Source organism: Malania oleifera, chromosome 3 (assembly GCF_029873635.1).
Source record: "Malania oleifera isolate guangnan ecotype guangnan chromosome 3, ASM2987363v1, whole genome shotgun sequence".
Taxonomy (NCBI): domain Eukaryota; kingdom Viridiplantae; phylum Streptophyta; class Magnoliopsida; order Santalales; family Ximeniaceae; genus Malania; species Malania oleifera.
Genome location: NC_080419.1, coordinates 116,885,271 through 116,901,004, shown reverse-complemented (window position 1 = coordinate 116,901,004; position 15,734 = coordinate 116,885,271). Strand labels below are relative to the sequence as shown.

The 15,734-nt window shown below is 37.0% G+C and overlaps 1 protein-coding gene across 5 annotated transcripts in view; it reads left to right on the top strand.

Annotated features, from left to right (window-relative positions):
- Positions 1-1,508: 1,508 nt before the first annotated feature.
- LOC131150909 (RNA-binding protein 2-like) overlaps positions 1,509-15,734 on the top strand; it is a 32,638-nt gene continuing 18,412 nt past the window's right edge. The window contains exons 1-2 of one of the 5 annotated variants that reach the window (XM_058101983.1): positions 1,607-1,849; positions 4,013-4,068. In XM_058101983.1, the coding sequence (XP_057957966.1) occupies positions 4,047-4,068 (22 nt within the window). In that variant the 5' untranslated portion in view covers positions 1,607-1,849; positions 4,013-4,046. Of the gene's footprint in view, positions 1,850-4,012; positions 4,069-15,734 lie in introns of all 5 variants that reach the window. The other 4 variants (XM_058101981.1, XM_058101985.1, XM_058101986.1 and 1 more) reach the window with 4 other exon arrangements.

Here is a 15,734-nt window from a genome sequence, read left to right as displayed (position 1 = left end):
ACTCATTCATAAGGGGAAACAATTACGAAACCACCATTAATACCTCTGCATAACCAACATGCTGAAGTCAATATGCTCATTCACGAGGGGAAACAACTATAAAACCGTAATTAAAACTCTCACATAAATGCCCTTAAATTTTCCATAACCCCCCATAAGCACAATAATACGCCCATCAATGCCAAATTGAAAGAGGGTCAACCTCCGCCGCTATAAAATAGTACTTTGAGAGGAGGTAAGCATCTAATTCTTACTCTCTTTTCTATTACCAGTACAATTTGAAGCCTCCCACAGTCCCTAACTTAAGCATTGGAGTGATCACTCGGAGTACACTGCGGGTCCTCCAAGCCATTTACGTTTGGTTCTTTTCAGGTGGTCATGGTCGAAGTATGATTCACAAAAACCATTCGATTTTTGGCAGCAACAAACATAATTTTGTCATGCGTATAAAAAATTACCTAATTTAATTAAATACATACCACTAACTTAGTTAATACACACACATGACGAAATCAAGTAATAAATCTAAAAATTTCTCCATTTGTAAGTATCATCAATTGATTAATGTGGGTAGGAGGGTTCATGGGTCGAGTTGGGTTAGTTTATGCCTAAAATTCCAATTGTTATGATTTTGTCAGTTTGACAAAAAAGCCAATCTTAATTCGAATAGTTGAGCGTGTGATTTGAATTAATTTGGGTTAGTTAGATTTTCAGTGGGTTGGGTTAGGTTGAGGGTTTAACTTGTTCAAAAGTCAAGTTAAAAAAGAAAAGACACACACACATCAATATATGTAAAAGGGTTATGGAAAACATAATAATATACGTTACATTGAAAATACAACTTATACTAGTATTATTCAAATATGACAAAAGAAACTAACCTTCCCTCGTATTTGCCAAAAAACCAATTACTTCATTTGAAGTTTCAAAAATTTTGGAGACCTCATCTATGATTTTAAAAATCCCATATGCCTAACCTCTATTTATATTTTACAAAAAGATAAGTTTTCTTAGGGGAAGTCTGTATTTTTATTTTTTTTGGAAATTTTAGGGTAAGTTGTAACATTTTTGAAACATAATAAAAGGTTTATGTTATTTTTAAAACCTCAAACGATGTCTTTATCTTTTTGCCTAATTTCAAAGGAGGTGAGTATTTTTTACCCTTATCAAGGTTTTTTATTAAAAAATTGTATCAATGTGACATTATGATGTAACATAATATATATTTTATATTTTATATTTGTTCAATTATAACAAAATTTAAATAAGAGTTTGAAGATACTTAAAAAAATTTATATATATATATATATATATTTCAACTCACATCAAACCACAAATTATAAAATGTGTCAGCTGTCTTCTAAAAAGATAAAAACATCATCTGTCAACATCACTACAATAAAGTAGAAAATATAAAAATTAAAATATTCTAAAACATGTCAATTCTATGATCCATTATATGTATTTTTTCATAATTCCCAAATAATCATAAACTCTTATTAATTTTATTATATATATATATATATATATTTATATTTATATACATATATGTATTAAAAGCTAGTCGTGTTTTCAAAAAATTGGTTTTTTTTTTGGATTGATTGGGTTGAAATTGATCAGAATGGTCGGGTCCCCTACTTGAATTGACCCAATCGATCCGATCCATTACGGCGTTACATCCCTCGACCGTCGTGACCCAGTGCCCGCGGAGGGGAAAGCGGGTTTAACCCAGGAAGAGCGTGAGAGGGTTTGAAGATTCTTAGTTCACTCGGGGAGAGAGCGAGCTAGCTGTTCACTCGAAGAGTCATGGCGGATCCCTACTGGAGATACGCTGCTTCCGCAGATAGAGGTACATGATCCTGAATTCCAACAGTAGTTGTCGAACACTTTCAAATCTTCATTGCTTCTATGTCATCTCCTGCGTATAATTGTTGTCCTATTACTATTATTGTTACTTCCTTCATCATCCACCACAAGGGATTGGATTTTTCCGACTGTTGAACGAACTTATTATTAGATTTCCAAAAGGGTGCATGCGTACGTGTACAGTAAAGAATGTGAGAAAAATGATGCAGAAGATGTGACTTTAATCTCAGGTTCTATGAAATTGAAGTCAGAAGTCTTAGAAGTATTTGGAATGCCAATGCTTATGGGAAACTATATGAGTCGGGGCAAAATTAGTTCTACCTCATCAATGATAAGTTAATTTTTGGATTTCTAAACCAACCAAAGAATATGAAGAAAGATCAGATATCCATGCAGGATGGTGGTGTTGTATGAACATGGATGGGGATACAGATTCCTTGTTCAGCATTATAGGCTTTTAAGAATCAAGGCAATAATTAGGCAAGAAATGTCAAAATTAAGTTCTACTGTGTACCCATTTTTGTTGGAAATATCCACTTGTAGTTGTTCTACATTGGAAAAGAGAGTGGTGAAGGAGTGAGTTCTATATATGGATAAGCCAAAGACCTAATGGCTAAGTGTTTGGGGTCAAGTTGGTACTCATTTATGTATATCAAGCTCTCACAAAGACTCTCCCGATGTTAGAAAAGTGATTTTTAAATTTTTTTTTTTATTATTATTATTTTATTTTTTATTTTTTTGGGACTAGAACATTTTATTGAGAATTGGAACTGTATAGAATAGGATGAGGACAATGTGCCCTCAAAGAGATGTGATCAACAGCTAAAATAGATTACAATAGAGCTGTCCTCCAATTCCTTTGAAAGTCGAAAATCGTTAGAGATGGTATTAGAGCTGATCATTCGTAACTTTGGACAAGTGATAACAAAAATTAATTGTTCTCACTTGTTAAGAGGATCAAGTGTGTGATTGCTGCTAGTAAGTATCATCAAGTAGATGGACCCAAATTGGGTCAAGAATTTGGAAGGTAGGTTTGTAGGATTTGATTTGAAGGGAATGTGAAATATAATCTGAGGCATGGAAGGCATTTGGACAAGTCTCACTTTCAGCAATTATCGGATAATTAGGCTTGCTAATAAGAGAAATGGCTTTTGTTGAAGGGGAAGTGCCACATAATAGCAAGGGAGGGAGAGTGTTGGAAATTTTCATTCGTTATCTGTTCCATGTTGGAAAAGTAAGTGGAAGAGGAGTGGCTTATACATAGAATAAGGTGGGTGAGACTAAGAGGGATCACCTAGTTAGTAGATTGGGATAGGGTTCTTATGCTAAGGTTCGAGGGTCTTCTCATTGCTTTGTGTCTTGTAGTTTCCCATGGAAGTTGTTATGTGTATCCCTATGGTATAAGGTCATCTGAAACAAGTATGGGATCCAACAAGGGTTTTAAAGCTAGTGTTAATACTAATGCGAGCTATTGGAAGTTTTCATGCCAAAATTTTCATATTTTCCTTCAATCATTGAGGTTTTGCGTTGGTGATGAGGAGATGCTTCAAGCACGAGAGGAACTTTGGATTTGATATGCTCCTTTTTTTTTTTGGGCTATTTCCCTTGTTATTTTTTGTCTTGCAATTTATCATGACACCCCTATGACTTCTTCCCTAGATTTTGAGAGGGATTGTGTGTCTTGAAATTTAATTTTTGTAGAAACAATTTATATTGTTCTTTTTGGAGCTTTTGCTTCTTTTGTTCACCATTTATGAGATCTGCTTGGACATTCTGACTTTTGAATAGCTTAGGGGAATTTCTTGTAAATTGTTTTTTTGATGACTTGTAAGGATACTAGTTTCCTTTGCATTTGTCGATCTAGAAAGTCAATACTCCTTACAAATTTAAGGCTTTTATTCGGTCTACTATGCTTAATTGGATCAGTACAAATTATTTGCTTTAGGATGCAAGACCCTTTACAACTTTTTTAATGGATGTTTGGTTTATGTGTTTCTAGAGTAGTGAAACAAATGTAAATTTATTATTGCAATGTTCTTTCTCTTGGCACATTTAGAGTACGCTTTTTTGGTATTTTTTGGGACCATTGGGAGATGCAAAGAGAAGAAAATAATGCATGATTGTGGTACTTTTTTCTGTGATGCAGTATATTTGGTTGGAATGCAGTTCTAGAATATTTAATGAAGAGCGACGTTTGCTTTGGTATGGAGTAGGGTTCTGTTTTTGGCTTCTTTTTGGAATAGTGCTTTTGGTCTGTTTATAGGATTGTAGGTTTTTTGATTTTATTTTTATTCTTTATTTTAAATTTTATGAGTTGTTAGTTTCTTCTTATAGTTGCTGTTGTATCTTTAGGAGGATTTCTTGTTCTCCACTGATTGTACTCCTTATTTCTTAATAATACTTCTTTTATATAAAAATAGTATTAAATAATTATAAAAGTATCGATAAAGAGTTTAGATGCATTAAATGTTTCATCATTTTAAATTTTAAAATATTATCTTAAATAACCATGCCTTGACTTTTTCAAATACCTTTCACATGCTTATTGTATAACTGTGTATTATCTGCACATGTCTTTCAAAATATTAATCTAATACACTAGTTACTGATGGTCGACGATGTACATATTATCACGCCATAAAATATTTTTAACTTCACTAAATTCTTTATGTCAACTGGTTTGTACAAGATTTCCTCCTAAAAACAAGTACAAAAGTGCCGCCCCTATCTCTTTTCAAATCATTCAAGAGAAACCCAAAAAAATGGAGTAGGAAAAGCCTAAAAGAAAGCTAGAAAACCAACTCTAAACTATAACAAAGATGGTGTGAAGAAATACTATTAAGGAAGAAAGAATGTAACAAAGGAGAATATAGAATCCTATTTAGTAAACTTGAAAAACTATATCATGAAAGGCAACAATCCATATAACACACCAACCAAGCATACCGAGGATCCACGAATCTCAGCCCCTTGAGACAAGCTGCAGTGCCCATGACTAAAGGGGGAACCAACTTGGGGCCAACTTCTTTGGAGGCGTTATCTCTAGATGTTTGGCGCTCTGTTATTTGAATTCTGATACGACACCTCATCTATTTCTACACTGTGATTATGCTTTGAGAATCTAGAACAAATTATTTGGTGTGATGGGAGAAACTTGGGTTTGCCTGGTGTTGGTAGAGGGAATGTTTTCTATTTCTTTGGGGGGTTTGAAAGAAGGAAGGAGATGGCTGCACTTTGGAAATGTGGCATTTTTTGCAGTGTTGAGGGGATTATGGTTGGAACGTAATGCATGGATTATTTTCAGGCAGAAAATTGAATTGGCAGCTGGTCTGGGAGAAGATTCAATACTTGGCCTCTTTATGTTTTGTTGGCTTCGGTTGCTTTAAGGGAGTTAGCTTTTCGGAGGTTCAGCGAGAATGGAGGAATATTTTCTCTGATTTTTCCCATTTTTTGTATTTTTAGTTTATTTTTCTGGATTATTCCAGAATTTTGACGGGAGAAGTCTTTTTTTCTGTTTTGCAAATTCTTCTCTTATCAATGAAATCTCTTCTTTTGTTGTCAAAAGGAAAAAAAAAATGCAACTCTCAATTATTTTGGACAGGTTGAGGGTAGAGTTTCAGAGACCAACTCATTTTAGAACATTCCTTTTAGATAAACATTTAGTTGAAAATTTCTAGCCAAATCTAATTTGAGATTCACACGCCCAAATGTATAAGCCTCAACTAAGAGCTGCAAAAGCGTGCCTCTTTTACAAATGCGCAAGCCTTGGGTATCATGCATTGGCATTTTCTGGATTTGGCCGGCATGCTTTGCCTTCAGGTGATTCTCTATTGAGCCTTTTAAAGCATTGCTATGTATTGTATTTGACTTCATTACTTTTGCTTTTTTGTGGGTGTCTCTTTTATTATTTCACCAACTACACAATGTTTCAAAAATGAATAGTATTTCTTGTAACTATACACCCGAAGAAAGTAACCTTTTCATTTGAAATTGGATAAACATCTAATGTCTCTTCATAATTTTTTTGATCTCTCTCTCTCTCTCTCTCTCTCTCTCTCTCATGTAGGGAGACTTTTGTTGTAGTTATTTTCTTTCCGTATGAAAGTTGAAGCGTCAACGGAATATACATCTCTTAAGCATAAAAAGGTCCCTGTGCATAGGCAGGTGTAGCGGGCGCACAACTAATTATATCAAATGCATGGATCTCAGTCAACCTGTTCTTATTCAGATTCCTTTTAATTTAGGTGAAACGTGGTGAATGCCAGCTGTAACCAATTTATTAGGGACAAAGTGTTATGATTTATGATTGGAGAATTCTACTTTTTTCAAACTTTATGTCATACGAAAGCTATTCCAATGCTTCTGATTAATCCATCTTGCTTCTTTTCCCTAATAGACCAAAGAGAAGCCATTTGTGCCATGGCTACCAGGCTCATTTCCTAAAGTTTAGATACTCTCATGCTCCCTTGAATGTGTAGAAAAGCTGTAAACTAGTCTTGTTGTGTTCTATAGATCAGATGCTGGAATTTGGGATTGTATGTACACTGTATATGGATGACGGCCTTTGGTAGCAAACAGACACTCATCCTTGGTTTTAATTGGGACGATGTTTGCTATAAATCTATGGCAGCCACATATTTCTAGAGAAGCATAATTAGCAGAAAACACTAACATCCTAGTGAACTGCAGGTCAATAAAAATGTGGCTAGCACAATTTCGCTTTGGAATACTAAATCTAGTGATATAAAGTTAGTTCTATGTTTTCCATTTAACATATATATTTTTTGATAGAAAAAGAAATTCGTTAGATAAAGAAAGAATGTACAATCAGGAGAGAAGACATCTCCTTAGCAAAATCTGGCAATCCTGAGGAAAACCAGAAAAGAAAAAAAAGACAAAAATAAAAAATGACAAAAGAAACTCAACACACCCTAAGAAGAGACTGCCAATCGCACTGAACATCTGAAACACGCATTCCCTTGAAATTTCCATAGCCCACACACCATAAAGAACCCATAAAAATAATCTTTTTCCACACCAACCAAAATGGTAACTTCTTGCATGAAAATATATGCAGATTATGTTTCTTTCGCAAGCCCCAAAACACTGCAAATAAAGTACAATTCCATAATGCAATTCCTTTCTTCTTCCCCCCAAACCCCATTGTTGAATAATTGGGTAAAATGGAAGACTTAACCTCAATGATGGGTCTCTCACTCTATTTATAATATATGCCAAGTACACTACCAATGACCATAATACCGTTACTAACTCACGCATATTAACGTAACTCTAACACATAATAATAATGATAAATGACTAAATAACCACTAGCACTCCCCCTCAAGCTGGAGCATATACATCATATGCTCCTAGCTTGTTACAAATGAATTTTACACAAAATCGTCCCTTGCCTTTAGTGAATAAATCAGCAAGCTGAAACTCAGACTTCATATAAGTGGTTGTACAAGTTTCCCCCAAATAAAGTAGCAATCAACTTCAATGTGCTTTGTCTGCTCATGGAAGACCGGGTCGGAGGCAATATTATAGCAGCTTGATTATCACACATTAACTCTATAGGCTGAGAATGTGGAAAATTTAGTTCTTTCAACATGTTCTTTAACCAAACAAGTTCACATGTAGTGTGGGCCATAGTCCTATACTCTGACTCAGCACTTGACCTGGCCACCACAGTTTCTTTCTTAATTTTCCAGGACACGAAATTAATCACTGACAAAGATACATTAGCCAGTTGTGGATATTCAGTCGGAAGGCGACTTGGCCCAACTTGCATCTGTATATCTTTGAATATGAATGTGGCTTGATCTTGATATAAGAGACCTCTCCCTGGTGCACCTTTGAGATATCTCAAAATGCGAATTACTACATCCCATTGACTTGTTCTTGGGGAATTAAGAAACTGGCTCACAACACTTGTTGCGAAGGATATATCTAGTCGAGTGATTGTAAGATAATTCAACTTTCCAACAAGTCTTCGGTACTGTACTGGGTTAGGCATCAAATCACCCTAATTTGGTAGTAATTTACTATTAGGATCCATGGGTGTATCAATAGGTTTGGATCCAACGGCTTCGTCTCATCTAAGAGATCAAAGGCATACTTCCTTTAAGACAAGACAATTCCTGTACAAGATCTCGATACTTCTATACCCAAAAAGTACTTCAACGGTCCCAAATCCTTTGTCTGAAACTTAGTCTGCAGGAAACGCTTTAGGCTTTGAATATCTTGATCATCATCATGAGCAATCATGATATCATCCACATACACTATTAGTAGAATCCTTTTAGATGGAGTATGGAAATAAAATATTGAATGATCTATTGCACACCGTTGAGGGCCAAACTCAAGTACTATAGCACTGAAGCTACCAAACCATGCCCTTGGAGACTATTTTAAACTATATAGAGAATTCTTGAGCCGACACACTAAGCCTGACTCCCCCCTGAGCGAGAAACCCAGGTGATTGCTCCATATAGATGTCCTCCTGAAGATTACCTTGTAGGAAAGCATTCTTCATATCTAACTGGTGTAGATGTAAATGGTAGGTGGTGGCTAAGGAGATGAACAAATATACTGAGGCGAGTTTGGCTACAGGAGAGAACGTGTTTGAATAGTCCAAGCCATACACTTGAGTTTATCCCTTAGCAACAAGGTGGGCCTTCAATTGAGCCAAGGAACCATCAAGATTAACCTTCACCAACGACAACAAACCACAGACCTGTCAGGAGGAAGACGTACTAAGTCCTAAGTATCATTATCCTGTGGAGCATGCATCTCTTCTATCATTGCATTCCTGTACCCAAAATAGTACAGTGCCTTAGAAATAGATTTTGGTAGAGCAATAGAAGACAAAGTACTAACAATGCAGTAATATGTGGGTGACAAGAAATCATAACGAACAAAATTAGATATTGGATATTAGGTACAACTACGTTTACCTTTTCAAATGGCAATGGGTTGATCAACATTTTTGTAAATAGGATCATCTAACGAGGGAACTAAAGGCGTAGAAGTGGAAGCTAGAGGGGGCTCTCCTCCCTTGAGTCTTTGTGTGTATACCTACAAATTGGGATGATCCAAGCTACAAGAAGGACTCAAACTGGATGAAGATGTTGGAGGATTGGGCGCAGATATTATGTTATGATTTGGAAGACGTGGCAGAGGAAGGGACTCATTAAGGTCAACGTAACTCAAGGAATTAGAGTAGTATGGTGTAGACCCAAAAAAGGTGACATAACCAGAGATGAAGAATCAACGTAAAGTAGGATTATAACATCTATATCCCTTTTGAGTATAAGAATACCCTAGAAAAATGCATTTGATAGTGCGAGGATCCAACTTACCCATTCCTGGAGTTAACTGATGGACAAAAGAGACAATCAAATATATGAGGAGGAAGGGAGAATAAAGGAGCCTTAAGGAATATAACTGAACATGTGATTTTACCACCAAGGATGGAGGATGGCATTTAATTAATGAGAGAGCAAGCAGTGAGCCTGACATCACTCTAAAAAACTTTGGGGATATTCCTTTGATACAATAGGGTACTGAGTGACTTCGATAATATGTTTTTTTTTTCCGTTCTGCAACTCCATTTTGTTGTGGAGTGTGGGTACTAGAAGACTGATGGATCATACTAGAATTAGTCATATAAGTACTAAATTGTGTACTGAAGTATCCTTAGCATTATCATCTACGAAGTATTTTGACTGGCATATCAAATTGAGTCTCTATTTGAGAACAAAAGACACAAAAGATATTAAACAACTTCATTAAATACAACCAAGTTATCTTGGAGTAGTCATTGACAAATGTAACAAAGTACAGAAACCCCAATTCGACGTGACATAACTTGGACCCCAAACATCAGAATGGATGAGCATGAAAGGACTATTTGCTCGTTTGTTGACTCGGGAAGCAAAGGGAACAAGATGATGTTTTTCCAACTAACAAGAGTCGCACTCAAGACTAGACACAGAACTCAAGGTAGAAACTAGTTGTTTTAATTTGTCCAAGGATGGATGGCCAAGGCGACAATGGATTTGAAGCGGTGTAGCAGTGGCTGTGTAGGCAATGGGAGAAGAGAGCGACTCAAAGTAGTAGAGTCCACGAGCCTCACCTCCTGCACCAATTGTCTTCCTTGTCTTCAGATCTTGAATAATCACAGAATCAAGAAAGAAGGTTACAAAGCAATTTAGTGCCTTTGTAAGCTTACTAACTGACATAAGATTGAATGGGGACTTAGTAATGTATAAAACAGAAGAAAGAGAGATGGAGGGAGTAGCATTTACTGTTCCTATCCCTTTAACTGTAGTTGTGGAGCCATCAGCTAAGATAACTTGAGGTGGATTTTTAGAATAGTAGAGGGCAGAAAAGAAGTTGGTTACACCTGTCACATGGTCAGTAGCAGCAGAGTCATTAATCCAAGGACTAGTGGGAGAGATACCAAATGACATACAAACTGTAGGATCTTCTAAGCAAAAGATGCAATGTGAGGAGATGCTTGTTTGTTTGATACTGTGGGAACCTTGAATACTCTTTCCCCGAGATAGTTATAGTATGTTGTTCACTTGAACAAATGCCTGATGATGGAAACAAACTTTTGGGAATTGAGGAGGCCATCCCAACACACACACACACACACCTCAATACAGCAGCAACTCAGAAATACACAGCCAACAAAATGCTCTTGGAATTCCAAAAGTGAACTCTTGGACCAGCCAAAACAACCACAAGTGAATTTTGAGACCAACAGACTGCACACGAACGAGTCAACCGTTGATTCAACTGGACATAGTACTGCCACAACCCTACAAAATCAATGTATAAATGCTGCCACTGGTCCAAGAGACTTAAACAACTGGACATAGCACCGCCACAACCCTACAAAATTAATGTATAAATGCTGCCCCTGCTCCAAGAGACTTAAACACGTCCTGAAGAAACCAACATGCAGCTGTAACAGTACCAAACAGCCTTTATACAGTAGAACATCTGAAGTACGCAGTGAACAACATCCTCTTGGAATTAATGGACACCATCCCAACAGGCCAATGCACAACGTTCGACAACTGGAGCAAACCACAAGCACACAATGAACAAGAAAGAGAAAAAAACAAATCAAGAACACAGCAATATCACTGTTTCAGGCCTCAATGAACTCTATACTTATTGACTAGCAGTTTCAGGCATTAGCAATCAAACATTCCCGGAATGCCGCACAAGAACAACTAAAAAAGGTGATACATTTGGACAAAAAAGATGACAAACAACTTGGTATCACGGTGTGAGGAAGGATCCAAGACATTGGAGAGGAAATCGGAGCAAAAGGGCTGCTAAAAAATGTCTCACGTGCTAGTGTATGGGGTCGGCACTTCCGGCCTTCTGCCAGTGCGTGGGGGCATGTGGAGGATGCTCTAGCTATGAAATTTTGAGGGCTGGAAGATCAGCAGGCTCTGTGGCTTGGTATGTGGTTAGTTTTGCAAAATATGAGGGATTTCTTGAGGTGTTGAAGAGGACAACAGCATCCAGGATTTTTCCAGTGACTGCAGTATTTTCCAGCAACTGCTGAAGCTGCTCCTGGACTTTGGTGATGCTGATGACCCTTCTACTACAGCAGGTTGCGTGGTATTATTTATATTTAAGGTTTGATTTAACAGCAGTTATGCAATTAGGGTTTAGGCCAGATCTTGCTTTGTGTTGAATAATTGGGTAAAATGGAAGACCTAACCTCAATGATAGGTTTCTTCCTCTATTTATAATATATGTCAAGTACAATACCAGCCATAATACCCTTACTAACTCTCACTTATTAACATAACTCTAACACATAATAATAATGCTAAATGATCACTAACACCCACAAAAGAAATTGTCAAGAACTCCACTGTTCTAGGACAAACCCAGCTTTCGTCAAAGTAATTGAACAACTTGTTCCAAACCTTCCATGCAAAATTGCAGTGCAAGAAAAGATGTGGGATAAACCCTGAACAGTCAAAACAAAGCATGCATTTTTTTTTGGGAAAAAGAGGGCGGCACCTCCTATCTTTATTAGAAAACCCCTCACTTATGGCGGAGGAATACCGTGGTTCCAATCTTGAGACTTGGGGACAACAAAATCAAACTCCAAGACTCTAAAACTAACTTAACCAACTTATTCAAAACCAATAACCAATGACTAGCAACCAAACAAATAAATAAGAACTAAACAACTATAAGTGGAAAAAACAAAACTCTGGAAGATAGCACAAAGCATCACGAGCGCAAGGAAGAAAATCCCAACAAATCCAATCGAATCATTCCCCTGACTTGTTGTGGAAGATCATTCTGACAACTATATGATCGAGATATACCAAATTCACCCTGCTTGGCAAAGAAATCTGCACTTTTATTCGCCTCCCTGTAAACATGCTCCACTTTATACTGTATGCCTTTCAATGCTAGCACAAGCTCTTCCCACAATTCCCATAAGTTCCAAGCCGAACACTTCCCAGAATTTATCCACTGAACCAACAAAGTAGAGTCACATGCAATCTCCACTTGATCAAATCCGAGATCTTTGCACAGATTAATCCCTATAATAATCACCTTCAAATCAGCCATATTATTGGTTCCATAACCCAGTAATGAGGAAAAAACTGCTTTAAATAAACCTCTTTCATCTCTTATCAGGCCTCCACCACCGCAAATACCTGGGTTACCTCTACAGCTTCCATCCAAATTCAACTTAACCCAACCTAGCCCAGGTTTACACCATCTGACTGCACGAGGAAGATGAACCCTCACATTTTTACTTGAATATCCAAAACACGAAGGACTACAATATTCGTACAAGAAGCAGGTGCACATTTAGTTAACTTGTCCAAAATGGATCTCAGCCAATATTTAATATCAAGCCACATAGTTCTCACCGAATCATGAATTGATTCCATCTTGGCTCTACATCGACGAGTCCAAAGTCTCCAAATAATGAGACTAGGTATGAGACCTACCAAAATGCCTAACTGTGAGGCCCGTCTTGCACAACTAAACCAGACATTAACTCTGACTTTCCATGTATTCGTTGTCATACAACTAACACCCAACGCTACTGCTGCTTGTTTCCATACCTCCTGAGCAAAAGATCTCGTGCAAAACACATGGTCTAGAGATTCAATCTTGGCATTTAAATAACAATCACACCGAGAGGCTATCTGAACACCTACTTCTTTAATACAAGTATCAACCGGAAGACAAGCGATTCAAGACTTCCACATACAAATTGACACCCTTTTTGGCAACATAGGATGCAAGATCCATTTTGCAACTAAGAATTCCTCTTTATGCTCCCTTATAATTTCCCAAGCACTTGCAAATTTCCCATCTGTTGAAGGTTCCCAAATTACTAGATCTGGACCCTCCTTGCAAGAAATAGCAGAGTTCATTACTTCCTCAGCCCGATCTTCACCCAACAGATCCACTAATAAATCAACATTCCACCCATCTTTATCCCAACAATCTTGTGTTCGTAGCTTATGGTTTCTGATTTTCTAAACCTTAGCACAAAGGGGACCGGAGGCTAACCATCGATCAAACCAGAAAGAGGCCGACCCTTCTTTAATTTGAACACGAACATGCTCTAATACTTCAGGTATCACACGAACAATCGATCTCCAAAATCTAGTTCCTTTATCTGGTTTCATTTCTCTCAAGTGATGTCTATTATACAAATACTTGGCTTTAAAGAATTGAGTCCACAGATTATCCATAGTTAGCAATCTCCACACAAACTTCATATGTAATGATTTTTTTACTTCCTCAAAATCCCTAATACCCAAACCACCCTCACAAACAAGCGTTCATATATTAGACCACGAATACCATTTCCTTTTCCTTTTATCATTTACTCCACTCCAAAAGAAATTCGATAACATAGAATTTATCTTTGTGAAGACAATATTAGGAATGTCCATTACCGCCAATTGATGATTGATGATAATACATGCTTAATTAAAATTAAGCGGCCCCCTTGAGATAAAAGTTTAAATTTCCAATGCGCTATCTTTTTCCTCAATTTAGCAACTAGGGGCTCTAAAATACGGGCCGTAGGATGACCCGATACCAAAGGAACATCCAAGTATGTAGCAGGGAAACCTCCTTTCGTAAAGCCAGTCGTCCTTAACAAGGATCTCTTCCGAGCATAAGCAATTCTCTTTGACAAAAAAATACTTGACTTGTCTTTATTTATCATTTGACCAGACCAATCCTTATATTTATTAAGAGTATTAATAAGCATTCGAATGGAACTTCTCTTACCATTGGCAAAAATAAGAATGCTATCTGCATAGAGAAGATGAGATACCAAAGGCACCCCACGAGGATGATAGCAAGTCCCTATCTTATTCTCTATAAAATTTTTCTTTAGAAGCCGAGAAAGAACTTCCTGTAAAATAATAAATAGATAAGGAGATAGAGGGTCTCCTTGGCGAAGCCCTCAAGAAGGTTTAAAGAAACCTTTATAAGTGCCATTCATCATAATGGAGAACCAAGGATAGGAAACACATTCCGCTACTAAACCACAGAATCTCCGTGAGAATCCAAAGCTTTTCATAACCAAGTTTAAAAAATCCCAATCGACCCTATCATATGCCTTAGCCATGTCCACTTTAATCATTACATTTCCACCATTAGACTTCTTGTGCAGAGAATGAACCATTTCTTGTGCCAATAAAATATTTTCAAATAAACTTCTACCAGGATTGAAAGCTCCCTGCTCCGGAGAAATCAATGCAAACAATAAACCTATCATCCTTGCAACAATAATTTTTGAAAAAAATTTGTAGATAACACTACAAAGACTAATAGGCCTAAACTTGTCAAAACTCTGGGGATTCTGAGCTTTTGGGATTAGAATAGTGTAAGATGCAGAATAAAATCTAGGAAGAGGAGACCCAGCAAAAAAGTCTCTAGCTGCATCGATCACGTCTTCTTTTACAATATCCCAACAATCATGGAAAAAAGCCGAACCAAAACCATCCGGACCTGGGCTACTATTTCTCGGGATAGAAAGAATAGCATCCCTTACCTTCACCTCGGACGGTTCACGACAAAGAGCAATATTCTCCTCTTCAGAAACCATAGGACATATTAAATCAACAAGGTCAGTTGTTCGACTGGGGCCTACACCTGTTAAGAAAGTTCGAAAATACCTTACTGCACCCTTATGAATAGCCTCCATAGAATCCAACACTTCTCCATTCGAAAGTTTCAATGAATGAATTATAGTCTTCTTCCTCTTTTGGTTCACAAATGCATGAAAGAACTTTGTATTGTTATCCCCCGCCTCCAACCACTTCTTTTTGGTTAGCTGAGAAATACAAATGCCCTCCCTCATTCCAACTCGAGTTTAGTAAGGATGAAATCTATATTAGGAAGGAGAGCCTTTAAAGGTTTCTTCATCTGCAACAAGCCATTAGTATTTTTTTTATTAAGCACAACCAACCAAAGAAAGGCTTTGATTTTAGGGGGGATCCCTTTAACATATATTTTTAAGATAAAATACACTGACCTTGAGATTTTCCAAAAAGATTCAAACCTTCTTTGACCTTCAAAAAATGACCACGACTTCCCTTGATGTTTACATATGGCGACACTTATGCTTCCATTGTTCACCATTTCCTATAAAAAAAGAACTCAACTAAATGTTGCCCTTCTTTGGAACTGGGGTCTAAGTTGTGAAAAGATTAGAGAAGTGAACTCCATAGAAAATATTCGATATATGTAAAACATGCATGCATCTTCATTTCTATAGATGCATGTTCTCGTGGATTGACACCATTGTTCTTGTTCAAACTCATTTAAGGGCTTCT